Source organism: Tupaia chinensis, unplaced genomic scaffold (genome assembly GCF_000334495.1).
Source record: "Tupaia chinensis unplaced genomic scaffold, TupChi_1.0 Scaffold146187_1, whole genome shotgun sequence".
In the NCBI taxonomy this organism is placed as follows: Eukaryota; Metazoa; Chordata; class Mammalia; order Scandentia; family Tupaiidae; genus Tupaia; species Tupaia belangeri.
Genome location: NW_006206042.1, coordinates 583,233 through 600,898, shown reverse-complemented (window position 1 = coordinate 600,898; position 17,666 = coordinate 583,233). Strand labels below are relative to the sequence as shown.

Here is a 17,666-nt window from a genome sequence, read left to right as displayed (position 1 = left end):
TTAAACTAATGTGTAAAATAACCTGCTACACACGTAATTTAGTTAATTTCATAATGAACATATCCTATTTTTCTTTTCTTTTGTTTTGCACTTTTCTGTCCATCAAATGTTTCCTCCCCTTGTACCTCACATCTACTCTCTACCACCCACTCTTTACCATCCACTCTCCTTACTTACAGTCTCTAGCATTACACCCATTACAGTTTTGAGTCGCTCACTGTCTACGATTGCACTCAGTACAAATTGAGTAGGGATATACAATGTTTACCTTTCAAAGTCTGGCTTGCTTCTCTCAACAATAAATCTTCTATATTCACTCATTTTGAGTCAAATGATAGTATCTCATTATTTCGTATAGCTGTGTAATATTCCATAGTATATATGCACCATAGTTTTTCAACCCAGTGATAATTTTTGGTCACTTAGGTTGATTTCATGTTTTAGCAATTGTAAGTAATGCTGCAATAAACATGAATGTGCAAATGTTTCTTCAATTGAGTGTATTCCTATCCTTTGGGTGAATACCAAGGAGTGGGATTACTGGGTCATATATAAGTTTTTTTGTAGGTTTTTGAGAAACTTCCATGTTGTTTTTCACAGAGGTTGGACTAATTTTACATTCCCACCAACTGTGTAAGAGAGTTCCCTTTTCACCACAGCCTCACCAACACTTGTTGCTATTTATTTATTTATTTCTCCTTGTTATTCTTTTTTTTTTCTTTTTTTTTTTTTCTTCTCTTTTTGGAGAGGTTGTTGCTATAGGCTGCGTGTGCTCACCAGAGAGACAGAGAGAGAGACACACACAGAAAGCGAGAAATCACTCCCCAGGGGGATGGCCACGCCGCAATTCCTTCTCCTCCATTTTCTTCTCGGGATCTTGGGCATGAACGCACACATGCCTGGCGTGAGTTTAAGCCACTGGGTCCGGGACTCAGACTGTGGTCAACTACATGGGAGTCCAGCGACATAGCCATTATGCTAACTGCTGGTCCCGATCCTAGCCATTCTAACTGGTGTTAAATGGTATCTCATTGTGTTTTTAATTTATTTTTTATTTTTCTTTTAAGGGAAATGTTTGCTATAGGACACGTGAGCTCCCCGGAGACACAGAGAAAGACAGAGAGACAGAAAGTGAGAAATCACTTCCCTAGAGGGTGGGGTATGGCCATGCTGCAATCCCTTCTCTTCTATTCTCTTGGGATTTTGGGCATACATGCACACGTGCCTGGCATGAGTTTCAAGCTGCCGGGTCCGGGACTCAAAGCATTGTTGACCATGTGGGAGTTCAGCAATATAACCATTATACCATCTGCTGGTCCCTCTCATTGTGGTTTTAATTTGCATTTCCCTTATGACAAGAGACTGTGAACATTTTTTTCATATGCCTCTTGTCAATTTGTAAGTCTTTCTTGGAGAATTATCTGTTCAATTCATTTGCCCATTTTTAAGTAGATCATTCATTTTTTAAATGGATGAGCTGCTTGAGTTTCTTATATAAGATAGATATTAATCCCTTGTCTGAAAAATAATTTGCAAATATTTTCTCCCATTCTGAAGGTTTTCTTTTCATTCTAGTTATAGTTATAGTTTTTATTTTTTTTTTTTCTGTAAGAAAGAAACTTAGCTTCTTGTAATACCACTTGTCTATTTTAGGACTCATTCTCTGTGCTTTAGGGGTCTTAGTTAAGAAATCTTTGCCTACTTCAATGTCTTCAAAAGTTTCTCTTACATTTTTTACTAGTAGTTTTGTAGCTAGAGGTTTTATATTTAAATCTTTGATCTATTTTGAGTTAACTCTAGTTAATGGTGAAAGGGATCCAGTTTCATTTTTCTGCAGATGGATATGGCATTATTTTAAATGGAATTGTATTTATGTTTCTTTTTTGGATGGTTTATTCTTGGTTTATAGAAATGCAGCTGAGTTTTGCATGCTAATTTTGTAACCTGAAACTTTGCTGAGTTTTTATAATTAAACTCCTAATAGTTGTGTGTGTGTGTGTGTGTGTGTGTGTGTGTGTGTATGTGTGTGGGTGTGTGTAATCTTTAGAATTTTCTACAATATGATTATGCCATCTGTTAATTGAGATAATTTTTCTTCCTTCTTTATAATTGAGATGTATTTTGCATCTTGTTCTAAGTGCTCTGGCTAGAGCCTCTAATACTATGTTGAATAGAAGTGGTGAAAATGAGCATCTTTGTTTTTTTATATATGGCCTTCATTGTGGTGAGGAAGTTTACTTCTATTCCTGTTTGTTGGGTGATTTTGTCATGAAAGGGTGTTGAGTTTGTTAACTGCTTTTTCTGCACTAATTAAAATGATCATGCAGATTTTTTTTCCTTTATTCTATTAATGTGGTTTATTATACTGATTGAACTTTTTAAATAGCAGAGAGTGCATGTGCATACTAGAAAGATTGAAGGAGAGAGAAAGAAGAATGAGAGGATCCCACCAAAGGGACCTGGTCATGCAGCAACCCTTTTTATTCTGATTATACATCCCATAAGGGTTCTGGGCACACATATGTGTGCCCAGTATCTTTTTCATGCCACCAGGGCTGGGACTTGAACCTTGCTCAGCCCTGTGAGTTCTGGCTTTCTCTGCATAGTGCTTAACCACTGCACTATGGGACCAGAATCAACCGTACATTAATTATTTTTTTATGTTGAATCATTCTTGCATTCTAGGAATAAATTCCACTGGGTCACATTGAATAATCCTTTTAATAGGTTGCTGAATTTGGTTTGTCACTTATTATATTACTATTCATAGGGAATATTGATCTGTAGTTTTTTTTTTTTTCTTTTAGTGTCCCTGGCTTTTGTATCAGGGTAATGGTGGCCTAATAGAATGGGTTAGAAGTGGTCCCTTTTTGTTATGAACTGAATGTTTGTGTCATCCCCAAATTCATATTGTTGAAGTCTTAACACCCAATGTGATGGCATTTAGAGGTGGAATCTTTGGGAGGTGATTAGTTTTGGATGAGGTCATGAGGATAGGGCCCCCATTATGTGATTGTGTCTTTATAAGAAGAGAAAAAGAAACCAGAGCTCCAATTTTCTCTCCCTATGTGAGGCCACATCAAAAAGGTACCTATCTACAACCCAAAAAGAGAGCCCTTACCAGGAACTGAATCATATTTTCTTATGAAAGATTGAGTAGACTGACAGACTCCTCTTCGATTTTTGGAAGAGTAGGAGGAGGGTTAGTACTGATTCTTTCTGAAATGTTCGGTGACTAGCGAAGCCACTTGATGCAGGACTTTTCTTTGTTGGGAAGTTTTTGATTATGAATTTAATACACATATATATTTAGAATGCAAAGTATTTTATTTTAAATCCCTGAAGTTTGCAAACAAGATGGTCTAGGTTAAATGATGTTTTTTTCCAAAGCCGAATGTGTTCATTTGGAGCTCAGTTTTTCTGTGTGAAATACAAAAACAACTTCCTAAAATTCCTAGGTGGGAACACTACTGTTTTGATGATCTGTGACTAGACGAAGTGATCAATCTCAGTTGATAATATCCTTTTTTCCCTTTGGTGAGGGTTTTAACATTTTTAAACAGCTACATTTTATTAGTTTTAACCGACAGCTTCATTCCAAACATCTTCTGGAAGGCATAGATCGTATACAGGAATCCTTCATCTTTTTCACTTCTGTATACTTGGGAGATGGGCGTGGACACGCTCACCAGCCTGTGTCCATTCACTAGGAGGAAGAAGGCTTGATCAGCGTTGAGCTGTAGGTGCCTTCTAATTATCTTGATTTCATTCATGTTGACATAATCAAGTACCAGGAACTTGGTTTTATCCAAGACAGAAAGCTGTTTCTCATCCTTGCACCATTCTGTTACCACGGTATTTTGGTAGAACACTGTTCTCAGATAAATCAGACATCTATTCTTTGTTTGAAGTGTGACGCTGCTTGAAGGTCTTCTCCAACTGCTTAGCTCAGGACCTGGGTGGTGGTGACTGGGCTGGGTGGAGTGTCTCAAGGCCTCTGGGGATAACAGCAGCTTTGACTTTGGTAACAGTGACTTCCCTTGTCTCTGGATTTAATATATGTATATCTATATCTATCTATCTATCTATCTATATCTATCTATCTATCTATCTATCTATATTTTTTTTTGGAGAAGTTTTTGTTACAGGGCGTGTGTGTTTACCAGAGAGACAGCGAGAGACAGAGAGACAGAAAGCAAGAAATCACCCCCCGGGGGGGATGGCCATGCTGCAATCCTTTCTCCTCCATTCTCCTGTCGGGATCTTGGGCACACACACACACACATGTGCCCGGCATGAGTTTAAGTCACTGGGTCCGGGACTTGAACTGTGGTCAAGTACATGGGAGTTCAATGACATACATAGCCATTGTGCTAACTGCTAGTCCCTGGATTTACTATTCTTACTAGTCATAGGTCTAAGCAAATTTTCTGTTTCTTCATGATTGCATCTTTGTAGGTTGTATGTTTTCAAGAAATTTGCCAGCAGTTAGCGTAATGGCTATGTTGCTGAACTCCCATGTAGCTGACTGCGGTTCTAGTCCTGGACCCGATGGCTTACATTAATGCCGGCGCATTTGCAGAACTCCCATCGTGCATGCGTGCCCAAGATCCCAAGAGGAGAATGGAGGAGAAGGGATTGTGGCGTGGCCATCCCCCCCCGGGGGGTGATTTCTCGCTTTCTATCTCTCTATCTCTTTCTGTCTTTCTGGCGAGTGCATGCGTCCTATAGCAAAAACCTCTCCAAAAAAAAAAGAAAGAAAGGAAGAAAGAAATTTGGCATTTTATCTACGATATCCAATTTGTTGGCATACAGTTGTTCATAGTATTCTTTCATAATCCTTTCATATATCTGTAAAATCTGTTGTAATGTTTCCATTTTCATTCCTGACTTTAGTAATTTGAGTCTTTTCTCTTTTTTCAGTCAATCTACCTAATGACTTAGCAATTTTGCTGATCTTTTCAAGAACCAACTTTTGATTTTGTCCATTTCCTCTACTGGCTTTCTTTTTTAAAAGGGTTTACTTATTTTTTTTCTCTGAGTGAGAGAGACAGAGAGAAAGAAAAACAGCAGTCCCAACAGGGTCTTGGTGTTAGAATTTATCCCCGGCTTTAGGCAGTCCTCAATCACGGGCATGCACGTGCTCAGTGCACACAGGGAGGTCTCTGGCTATGAACGAGGAACCTTCCATGTGGATCAGCCTCACTGTGCTTTCACCACTTTCACCACTGCGCCGCTGTCCAGCTCCATGTTCTCTGTTGTTCCTCTATTTTGTATTGATTTATGTCTGCTGTAATTTTATTATTTTCTCTATTCGAATAGCTTTGAGGTTATATTTGCTTTTCATTTTTCAGTTCCTTAAGGTATAGAATTAGATTATTGATAAGGGGTCACCTTTTTTTATTTATTATTTTTATGGCCAGAGAGTGCATATGTTCATGTATACTCTTCAGAGGGAGAGAGAAAAGAAAGCACCTCCATTTCCATATCTTGTCAGGATTTGGGCATGCACACACTCATATCTAGTGTGTTTTTCAAGTCACCAGGGCCAGGATTTGAACTATGTGATGGGCGATATGGCATCTCGTTACTTTAACCACCAGATCACCCTTTCTTTCTTGCATGCCTTTTTTGGACTTTCTTAATTGTTCCACACATCTGGCTGTTTTTGAATGTCTGAAATGTTCAGTCTTGCCCAAGTTTCTTCTTGGAGCTTAGATGGTCTGTTGTATTTCTAACTCATAATCTCTCTCTCTCTCTCTTTTTTTTTTCTCAGAGAGATTTTTTGCTATAGGGTGTGTGTGCTTGCTGGAGAGACAGAGAGACAGAAAGCAAGAAATCACTCCCCGGGGAGAGGGCCACACTGCAATCCCTTCTCCTCCATTCTTCTTTTGGGATCTTGGGCACACATGCATACATGTCTGGTGTGTTTTAAGCTGCTGAGTCTGGGACTTGAACCGTTGTTGACTAAGCGGGAGTCAAGCAAAGTAGCAATTAAGCCATCTGCTAGTCCCTCTAATTCATAGTCTCTTAATTTCATAATCACAGTTTCTGCAGGTCTGTGGTCTTCCTGCAGCTTTCTCAGCAGGGACACTTTCCCACCTCAGATCTGAGTTAGGTGAAAGAGAGACCAATTCTTAGTGCAGGCCCCAGACAGATTAGAATTTTACAAATTAAGTTCTATTCTATTCCTTCTGGGAACTGAGCATCTGTCTCTTGTAAACCAAGCTTGCTGCTGGGACTGGGTAGGGGTTAGAATGGGCAAATGAAAATACCACAAGAATGTTGTTTTTTTATTTTGAGAGAGATTTTTTGTTATAGGGTGTGTGTACTCACTGGAGAGACAGAGAAAGTGAGAAATCATGCCCCCAGGGGGGATGGCCACACCATAATCCCTTATCTTCTGTTCTCCTCTCAGGATTTTGGGCATGTACACATGCACCTGGCATGAGTTTTAAGCCACTGGGTCTGGGACTCGCAATGCAGTCAGCCATATGGGAATCCAGTACCATAACCACTACTCCGCTTGGTGGCTCCACATGAAAGTTTTCTTACCACTTTGAAAGTGAATGTTTGTTTATTTTTGAAAGACTATGTTGCCCAGGCCAGCTTGAGCTTCCTGTCCTCCTGCCTCAGCTTCCCTGAGTTGCTGGGATCACAGGTTCATGCCACCATACCTGCCCATCAGGTTGGACTGGAAATCTAACCCAGGCCTTCCATGTGGTCCCAGACTGTGGAGCAGAGCCTTAGCCATGTGCACCGTCATGGCTGGGCCTGTGGCTTTTGTTAACTGAGTATTTGATTAGTTGTTATAAACCTCTGACTGTTTTCTAGAATTCCTGGAAGGTTAGTTCAGTCAGTTTCTGGGTTTTTGTTGTTTATTTGCTTCAATTTTTGTTCTTTAATGTTCCATGGAAGGGAACGAGTTCACTTCTTTAGTGACATTGCTCAATCTGCATACTTTTACATTGATTTTTATTTGAAATGATATGAATGCGTTTATATATTTCTTTGACATGCAGGGGATAAAGGAACGGTTACTTTCTTAGACTTAGTAGCTTCCATTTGTTGTCTTACACATCACCTCTTAGCAAGTCACTTCCCCTTGAGGGTTTTACAAAACATCCTGAAGTCTTGCGCCAGTGGTTCTGAGGTCACCAGACCCTCACTCTCCTTATTTAAAAGTCCAGTCCCTTATCCCACCTCCTCCAAGTGACACTCTGGGTGACACAGACAATCCCTATTCTCCGGTCCCCTAAACTCAGAGTCTGAAGGTGGTTTCCAGGATCCCTTCTCCTCTCCTGATATCTAGTCCCCAGTCCCAGTTCAGTTCAAAAACTGTTTTGAAAGCTCCACTAGGCACTAGCTCCTGTTATGGGATGCTGCTGTTTGAAAGAGCACTAAGATAAAATTCCTGCCCTGCAGGGAGATGGCCCTCCAAACATGAGATGTAAGTGTCCAGTTTCCTTCTAGTCGATCAAGGCTGAAGTCCCTTTCTGTCTCTAGCCTCCTCTGTTGCTGTGTGGGTTCTTGATGTTTCTGGTATTATTCCTTCCTGCCTCTAGTTTTTCAGTCTCCTCCCAGGCTCCCATCAGATTTCTTTTCCTGGTCTTATGTTCTCAGTCTCTTGGTGTCTGTGTTCTGACCACCCAGGGCTTTTTATCATATTGACCATCTGCTTTGTGTGTCAGTGACTTACTGCATTTCTTCTTTTCTTGAAAAACAGAACAAGTAAGACACAAAAAGAGCAGATGCATTGTAAGGTAGTACGTATTGTGTTTACCTGCTGAATGGAGCCTGTAGATCCATTTTGTAGGCAGTACCAACATAGCATTTATGGGTCAGACTTTGCTAATGGATATTTACAAATGCATGAAATGAGAGGTGACATGTAAAAAGAATAAGATACCCTGTTGCAAACATGACTCCTAGCTTTTGAAACAGGCTTAGTGGCATTTCCCCTAGTGAGCATAATCTTTATGTTCATGTTACTTACTTAATCTAAGAAATATTTATTTTTTAAATTTAAAACATTTTTTATTCCAAGTTTCATTAACCAAGTTTCATGATGGGGACATAAAAAAGGGGAAGAAAGTTTCCTGACCCCAACCAACTCACTGACCAGTTGAAGAGACAGTTTGGAAAATATTGCACCTATGTAGTTATCACAGAATGTGGTCTGTGCTATTGCTCTGTACTTAGAAACTGCAGGAGTGTAACTAGAAAACTCTATCTTTGACTTCGGTCGGGGGGAGTTTGGAAGATTACAAAAAGAGGGGATATTTGGTTTCATCTTCGAAGTATATAAAATCCAGAGATGGAAAGGATAAAAGGGCATTCCAGCAGAGCCTTGACCTGGGGACAGGTGTGGGGAGGGCTCATGGATCCGTGATAATGCTGTGAGACTGTGTGGCTCCACTACTGTGGAGCAGTGGGGAGAAGGGCCTGGAAGACCTGAGGGATGAAATTGCTAAGGAAAATTTTTCAGTAGGGAAATGAAGTGATAGCAGGAACAATTTTCAGTAGGGAAATTAAGTGCTAGCAGGAAAATGTTTCAGTAGGAAAATGAAGTGATAAGATTGAGTTTCAGAAAAAGTGCTCTTTGTGCATTGCAGCCCAGGCAACACATGACAAGGGAATGGCCTGAGAGAAGGGCATGGGGGTGCTTTCGAGAATTGGGCAATCTGAGGAGGATGGTTGAGAAGAGCCATATGGGGGCGGGGGGAGAAAGGGACCAAGCAGATGGCATAATGGTTATGTTGCTGGACTTCTACATAGTCAACCACAGTTTGAGTCCTGGACCCGACAGTTTAAAACTCACGCTAGGTGTGTGTGCCCAAAGTCCCAAAAGGAGAATGGAGGAGAAGGGATTGCGGTGTGGCCATCCCCCTGGGGATGATTTCTTGCTTCTTTCTCTCTGGCAAGCACACATGCTCGATAGCAAAAATCTCTCTCTCTCATTAAAAAAAAGGGCCATACAGAGGAGCTGGAACTGACAGGACCTAATAGCCAAGTGGCGGTAGAGGGAAGTTCAGGGCATAGGAAGAACAAAGGAAGGTAGAGAATAACAAATTTTCTGCCTTGGGTGGTGAAGGACACAGTTCAGGAGGCCATACAGTGTGAGACAACACTGTGTAAGGGTGACCTACATGAGAAGGTTCCGGTTTCAGGTTCAGAGACCTCCCTGAGTATGATGGGCATGCATGTACCCATGATCCAGGGTTGGCTGAGGCTGGGGGCGAATAATGGCATGAAGACCCTATTGGGAGTGACTGCCTCCCTCTTCCTCTCTCTATGGTTCATGGAATAAGTAAAATCAAATGAAACAAAATGAAATAAAACAAAGAACACTGTTCGGCACTTTCCTATTTATTGGACAAACTATCTAGCCTTTCAGACTCGGTTTCTTAATTTGTAAAATGGAAGACGAATGTCTCTAGTTCATAAGACAGATGAGTTGGAATGTTTCTTACAGAATTTAAGTGAGTACATGTGAAACAGGGCAGAGAATGTAAGCACTTGATAAACGTTAGCTATTATGATTATGGTGGTCTGTTATTTCACAGAGGGAAAGCAGAAGGAGAGCAAGTTGGGGAAACAGGGGGTTATAAGGAAAGAGTTGAGTTATGTGCATTTGAATGATTCTCTGACGGGTAACTTAAGTCATTATTTGCCTACAGTAAGTCTCTCATTTGCAAAGATATGACCATTCTTCAGGTCACAGAGTTGAAGCGACCCAAACCTAGAGTTTGTGTGTGGGGTTTTTCAAAGCTGTCTGGGCAATCAGTCAGCAAGAGCTAATAGTTATCATCCATTTTGTGACGAATTCTCAATGTACATTTCTCAACAGGGAATGTACTCGCTTTTACTTTGCTTCCCCAAGGCAGAGTTCAGGACTTCTATAAACAGTCCTTTGTCAAAAATGTATTAACATGTTATTACATTTTGAAAAGTCACAAAAGATCCTCACACTTGAATGTGGGCTTGTTAAAGTCTAAATGTACACAGCTGTTTTCTAACCACTAGTTAATGCAGCGTAATTTTTCACATTCTTACCTCTTTTTGTATTCTGTATTATTCTTGTGGTGTTAGTAGAAATTTACGCTGTTTCTCTTTATTTCATGACAACTCATCAGAAATGCTTATGACTTGGGTCCCTTGTTTCTAAGAAACTAGCTCTTCTCAAAATGCAGACAGATGGGACTAGCAGTTAGCGTAATGGCTATGTCGCTGGACTCCCATGTAGTTGACTGCAGTTCGCATCCCGGACCCGGTGGCTTAAACTCACACCGGACGTGTGTGCGTGTGTGCCCAAGATCCTGAGAGGAGAATGGAGGAGAAGGGATTGCGGTGTGGAGGAGAAGGGATTGCGGTGTGGCCATTCTCCCCTAGGGGGTGATTTCTCGCTTTCTGTCTCTCTGTCTCTCTCTGTCTATCTGGCGAGCACACACACCGTATAGCAAAAACCTCTCCAAAAAAATAAAAAATTAAGTAACTATTTCTGATTATGAAAGTAATTTTTAATCTAATCATCTTTTAAGTGAACTACTTTCAGTACCTCTGAAATATTAGTATATGCCAATATTCATTGAACAGATATTTGTGGTCCACAGGTTATGCATCGAGTTGGAGCAAAGAGCCAGGTGTTTGGAATGCACATCAGGTAGCAGAATGCAAGTGCATAGCCCTCGATGCCAAGAGTCTTGAGTTCAAATCCTATCTTTCCAACTTTCCGACTTGGCTAAGACATTTATTCCCTTGGCCTTCATGTAAAATAAAAGAATGAACTTCAACTTTACAGGACTGTTATAGTGACATCTAGTGTACCGGTCGTACACAAGGGTTTCTTCATTTCCACTGTTGTTGTTACTGATTATTGCGATATAGTCTCTGTTCTCTCCTAGAACTGGGGAGACAGGATAGTGTCAGGTAGCTAGAGGGATGCTAAATGAAATACAAGGAGTCTTCAAACGTTTGTGGAAAATCCATGTTAGAAAAAAACTGCATGGATTAAAAAAAATTTTTTTTTTTTTTTGCCCCCAAATAGGAGAGCACTGTAAAAAGTTCATGAAAAATGGAATTAAAGTTTGAGCTTAGCTGCCAGATGGTGATGCAGTGGTAAAATCTCGATGCTCTGCGAGGGTGACCCACGTGGTAAGTTCCAGGTTCGGGTCTGGAGGCTTTGTTAGTGCTCGGGCTTGTGTGTGCCCATGACTAGGGGCTGGATGAGGCTGAGGTGTACTCTGTGCCAAGACCCTGTTGGGGTGTAGTTTCTCTGTCTCTCTTACTTATGGAAGAAATAAATAAACTTTGAACAGTATGAATTAATTTTGGTGCTAAACAGCATTTCTCATAAATGTTTTGAGGACCTTCCTTATAATAAAGGGAACAGATTTGACACATAATAAAATATATCTGAAGAGGACTGAAAGTTAAAAGTTTGGTACCCAACATTAATTCGGCACAGTTGCTGTTACATTTCTGTTGCAAGAGGTTTATTTCTTAAGTTTGGATTTGCGTATTATGAAGATACTGGCTATGTTAAGAACAGTTTATAAAATGACCGAGAGCTTTATCATTTGCAGACGTATTCTTGTCATAGCACCTCATTTAATCTCCGCATCAGTCGAGCAGGGGAAGAAGTGTCCTCGTTCCCATTTTACAGATGGACGAGCTGAGGCACAAGAGGTTAAAGCACTTGTCTGAGGTCACAAGCCAGCGCTCAGACCTGGGCACTCCTGTGAGACTGCTCGCTGCTTTTCCTCTTAATGGTCTCCACTTTCCAAGCTTCATTTTACAGCTAGTAGTGACTGCCACTAATTATTCTCATGAAAACTGTACAAATCAAGGGGAATTCAGAGAAGAATCAAGCAGAAGAAAAGTAATGGATCTAGATGAAAATACTGCCTTCCATTTCTTCTCTCTAGAAGGAACCTGTCACAGCTCAGATCTGGCAGTTTTTTCCCACCTAAGCCTGGTTTCCAAGGTGACCCGGTCAAACTCTTCTTGTATGGGACGTGTAGTTTCGAGTGTACTATAGATTTTTTAAAAATCGTGCTTCAAACAAGCTTCACTTTCTTCTTCTAAGAGACATGAACTGCAGCACTTCTCATTTTCTCATTTGAGTCCCCTGGTAAAGTACCTGGCTGTTTGCAGCAGAGGGACTGGCCTGACTTACTGAAGCTTACCACTAGAGGGCCCTGTCCCTGAAGTTTCTATTTTAATACTCATTAAAAAAACAACCCCAAAAAACAAAACTGGCACGTCTTGTTCTGATACAAGATTTTGTTCCATTGGAAGAATACTTAGATTGAATAGACCTATTGGTCACAATCCAGTTCCTCTGGAAATCTGTGAAGGGGAAAATACGATGAATTCATTTCACAGAAAGATAACCTGAGAACTGAGCCCTAGGGAGAGGGCTGATTCACATCTCCATTAATCAGGAGATTCATAAGAAAGAAGCATTGAGAGACAAGAGCAGCGTTGCCCTGAGCCCACAGGCCACCTCAAGATGTTCTGTGCAATGGTCCTAGCCCAGCTTTGCTTCTCTGGAAGAACATGGAACTCTTGCTTCCGATTCCACTCTCTCTCTCTCTCTCTCTCACTGTAAATATGTGTGTGTGTGTGTGCGTGTGTGTGTGTGTGTGTGTGTATTTGTCAGAAAAGTCATGACGGATTTTTGCATAGGAAAATCCGTCATGAGTTTTCTGACTACCTTCCCTCCCAGTATATATGTGTGTGGCTGTGTCTGTTTGTCTCTGCGGATATATGTAATTATATAGACTTTTTTTTTCAGGAAAGAGATAGCAGAGACAAGTAATCTCAACAAGGTCTCACTAGGCTGTAATCCCCTCCCCCCAGCCCTCCAGCTAGCTAGGGTCCTGGGCATGCACACACCTGGTGTGTCAACTCAGGATACAAACCTGTGGTTAGCCATGTGGCTTCCAGCACTGCAGATGGGTATGCCACCACCTGTACCACCATGGCTGAGCCTCCTGTTTTTCTTTTTCTTTTTTTTTCTTACTACACAATGGGGCATTAAGACCCTAGGATTTTATTGAGTGAGCTCAATGTACCTGGGGGGGAAGGGCCAGGCTAGAGAACAAAGACGTTCAGGAGCGATCCCCCAACTCCTCTGCAGAGCGAGGAGTGATCTTCTCTTAGGAGAGATGCAGCTTTCTCGGGGTCACTTCAGGACTTCTCCATCCCTTGTGACCAAGTCTCTTCATTCCTCTGTCATGCCCCTCCTCAGGGCACTAGTTTTCACCTCCTCACACCTGATTCAGTGCTTCAGTTAACCTAGTTGGTCTAACTCTGAAAGTCTTCTTCCTCCAAGATCTCCTTATATCCCTGGGAGACCCCTGGGGTCTGCATCCCGGGTTTGCTTGCTGGAATTGATTTTTGTTGTGCTGTTAGCTTCTACTGATCTCTACTCCCACCAAGGACCCTGTATTGGAGCTGACCAGCCACTCTCGATTCTATATGACAGCATTTATTGCTCACACACAGGGTGCAAGGCTCTGTGTTGCATGGCAGTGATTACAGGAGTGAGTAAAGCATTGCTAAGTCACAGATCTTGCCCTTAAGTAGTGTACAATGTGGTGAAGAAAACAAATAGCTATTTATGCTGCAAGGCAGTGTGAAATGAATTATAGTGAGATGAAGGGTATTCAGAAAATTCACAGAAAGTGGGTATCATTAAAAAAAAAATACATGGGGCCAGCAGGTGGTGTGGAGGTTAAAGCACTAGGTCCCATGTGGCCACCTGCACCATTCAAATCCTGGACCCAGTGGCTAGAAAGACACACCAGGCGCATGTGCATGTGTGCTCAAAAAATTCCAAAAGGAGAATGGAGGAGATGGGATTTTGGCATGGTCCTCTCCCCAGGGAGTGCCCTCTCACTTTCCCTCTCTCTCTCTCTCTCTCTCTCTCTGTGTGTGTGTGTGTGTGTGTGTGTGTGTGTGTGTGTCACTGGCAAGTCATGTGTTCTATAGCAAAACTAAAAACAAACTATGTAAGATTTCAAAATTTCTTATACTTCAATGAAATCATAATTTAATTCTATTTTTGTCCACAAACTTTTTGAAATCCCCTGTAGAAGGATCAAAAGGGAAAAGAAAGGGTGTGAAAAGAGCCATGATTGGGAACCAGCAGTTAGCGTAATGGCTATGTCGCTGGACTCCCACGTAGTTGACCGCGGTTCGCGTCCTGGACCCGGTGGCTTAAAACTCACACTGGGCGTGTGTGCGGGCGTGCCCAAGATCCCGAGAGGAGAATGGAGGAGAAGGGATTGCGGTGTGACCATCCCCCCTGGGGGGGTGATGTCTCTCTGTCTGGCGAGCGCACGCGCCCTATAGTGAAAACCTCTCCAGAAAAAAAAGGGGGGGGGCATGATTAATTTTGACTGGTGATACCAGGAAAATTGAAATGTCTGTGCTGGGGTTGCCTTTTCCACCAGACATAGGCAGACATTATGTTCATTTTATACTTTGGGGCCTTAGAGCCTCTAACAGAGGGCTAGTCAGTACTAGATGGTTCTGTGGATCCATTCTCTAGCACTGACTCCTTCATTCTGCCTAAATGCAACTTATCTCTGCTGTCCAGCCTGGAGCTGGGGTGGGAATTTTGGATGTGGCTAGTTATGTTGGCTAACACAGGGAGATGCTTCCTTGGAAGATCACGTGAATGTCTTGCTCAGCTGTAGGTGATCCTTCCTCACTGCTGGGAGTTAAGGCTGGCCTGAGCCAGCTGGCTGTGTGCTGGTGGGAGACATCAGGGTCAATGCACTCAGTATCTGCTCGAACCCCACGGCTCTCTGAGCTGTGCCTTAGGAACTGGTATGCACCCAGTCTCAACCCTTGCATTGTTGCCCCCCAAGTTCCCTCCGAAGAATGACTCTGCCTCCTTCAAGATCTCTTGTTTTGGTGATCTGTTTACACCCAGTTCTCCTGAAGTGGAAGAAACTTTGCTGGTCAATTCCTTTTGGGGAGTGGGAGTACTGGGTGTGGCTGCTACTTCTTACTAAGGCTGCAGAGAGCAAACTTGGTCAGAGAGAAAACTCTCCAAGATTTCTGAAGCAGAGCCTAAGAAAACGGTGCCCAGCACAGCAGACCCTGCAGAAATCACATTTCTGACACTCCGCTAGGGAGTGTGTCTACAGACTGAGAGCTGCACTCTGGCAGCCTCCCTGCAGTACCGCAGTCTATGTTTGAGCTGGCCACACCCACTGTACTCTGCCGGAAGCTTCCTGGGCAGCAGGATATGGGCTCTGACCCTCGGTGCACACTGCGCAGCAGGTTGTGGGCGCTGACCCGCAGTTCACACTCTGCTCCCCTTTGCTGCAGATGCTGTAGGGAGTGGTAGAGGGCCTGCCCCAGGGCTCCTGGCACATGAGTGTATTGAGTGTGAGCAGGAAGTCCTTGCTGATGTGCCATGGACATTGCAGGTGTGCAACATATTGATCTCCTCCTCCCACGGTTGCCAGGTAGAGTGGTCACCTCCGGTCATGGGAAGCCTCCAGACATGAGCAACCCTGATTGCTTCCCTCGTGTGCTGTGAAAATACTGTTTTCTACACGGGCTGTGATGTGGACATTTGGGAAGCGCTGCTCTGGGAACCTGCTCTGTCACCGATCCAGAGGGAGCTCTTCAGAAAGGGCATGGATCCATCTGTCCGTCTAGGCACAAGCTAGGCCCAGCAACGCAGGCTCATCTGCTTGGCTTGTATGCAGGGGTGTGGTGATTTACAATCTCTTGGTAAGAACTGGGCAGAGAAAGCCTGGAGAGAGTGCGTAGCTGGTGGCCTAGATCACGAATTCATAGCTTGGAGTCCCAGGAGGTTTGCTGTTCTGGGTGTCAGCTTTCTCCATCTGTTTCAAGAGGGGGATATGAGAACAGGTGCTGCCAGGGAACTCCCGTCCCCTGAGGAGCCTGGGAGAGCTAAGGATGTGGCTTGGGGTTGAAGGGTGGGGACGCTCTAGCTTTCCCCATGCTGGGGATACCTGGGGTGGCAGGGCCTTGCCCCGTGCTGTGTCCCTCACTCTACTCCAGTCACTCCATTTAGGAGCTTCTGGGCCATTTTCTTAGTGCAGAAAGGAGCAGTAGAATGAGAGATGGACAGTATTTGGTTTGTCCTGACACTGATTCTGGGCTGAGGCTCCAGGTCAAGCTCCCAGCCTCCCTTGTTCCTGGTAGAGCCTAGTTCTCTGTGCCCCAGTAACTCCACTGTCACCTCTACCCTGTGGCGAGTCACCGGCAGCATCTCAGATGAGATGTGCTCCAGACACCCTTTAGAGTGCTCCAGACACCCTTCCTATTGGCTTGAGGAGTCTCAGGGTTTCAGTTACACACGGACTGATTAATCATTGTCATCCCCCTTGTCTGTAAGGGTTTACCTCAAAATGTGTTTCCGGTCTCCCTGATTAATCCTTAGAGTTATCTCTTTCTCTGATGGCCAGCCAGCCGAGAAATGAGGTGACTGTCCTTCCTCCCACTCTCCTTCAGATCCCAGCCCCTCATTTCTCACGTCTCCTTCCCCTTTTCTGGCTCTCCTTTCCTCCCTTCTCTCCCTCTTTTCCTTTCTCTTCCTTCCCCCTCCTGATCACTGAGGAAGTAAAGGTCCTTCGCTCTGGTTCTCTGGGGCCTTTGGCTTATCTTTACATTCAAATGCTACCCCACCTATAACCACAGAAGTGCACGTGCATGGCCCTCCCCACACCCACGATTACTAGGTGGTTTCCTCTCCCAGTCTCAGCTCTCGACCCTCGTACATAGGAGGTGGTGCCTCTCTGCTTGGCCAGCTCACAGATGTTGTCCTTCCTGCCTTAGAGAGTCACTTCTTAGATATTATTATTTTTAAGTTTACTGATCTCTTCCATGAGTGAGAGAGACAGAGACAGAGAGATAGCACCCGCAAGAGGGATCTGATGCCACAACCCACCCCCAGACTTAGCCAGCCCTGGGTCATGGATCCCATGAACTGGGGAGGCTCTCTGTGTGTGAATCCCGCTCCTCCCCATGTGGGTTAGCCTTGCAAGCATATCTTCCTGTTGCACCATCACCTGGCCCCTACCAGCCATTCATTCTTACTTGCTTTAGCTTCTTGCACCCTGGCTATTAAACAGGAATGCTCACAAAGCATTCGATTCATCCAATGCCCTCAAAACTGATCTCACTGTGGGAGAAGTGAGCACCTTCAGGCAGTGACAACCCCTCGCTGGGTCCCCAGATGTAAAGTTCTGTTGCAGGGCTGCATATTCCAGAGAAGGACACTAAGGCAGAAGGAACTGGGGCTGTCATCGAACCACTATACCAAGTTCTGCGAGTTGTGCCCTGTGAAGGGGCAGCCAAGCGAGCAAGTCAGAACTGAAACTGAACCTGCGTCCATTTGTTGACCTGCAGGGGGGGTGTGCCTGTATCCACTCAGGGAGACTCCCGTTTTCTAACTTGCATGCTGGGAGCTGAACTAGCTGTGCATTAGTTCAGAGGCCAAGGGGCTCCTGCCGTGTTTGGATCAACATCCTAGGAGGGCCACCTTGCAGGTGGCTGTGGCCCTGGGGAGTGAGGGCCTGGATGTGGATGGGAAGACCTTTAAACCAACCCCCTGACAGTGACTTCTGAGAAGTACCAGGGAGTCCCAGGGGAACCAACTGACCCCTGGTCAG

The 17,666-nt window shown here is 43.7% G+C and overlaps 1 protein-coding gene and 1 pseudogene across 2 annotated transcripts in view; both read right to left on the bottom strand.

The window, feature by feature from the left end:
* Positions 1-3,368: 3,368 nt before the first annotated feature.
* LOC102498640 (microtubule-associated proteins 1A/1B light chain 3B pseudogene) lies at positions 3,369-15,438 on the bottom strand (annotated as a pseudogene).
* The window catches only part of CD84 (CD84 molecule), a 30,765-nt gene continuing 27,374 nt past the window's right edge, over positions 14,276-17,666 (bottom strand). For both annotated transcript variants that reach the window (XM_006168821.3, XM_006168822.3), the window contains one exon: positions 14,276-15,872. In XM_006168821.3, coding sequence (XP_006168883.1) covers positions 15,807-15,872 — 66 coding nt within the window. In that variant the 3' untranslated portion in view covers positions 14,276-15,806. The remainder of the gene's footprint in view (positions 15,873-17,666) is intronic.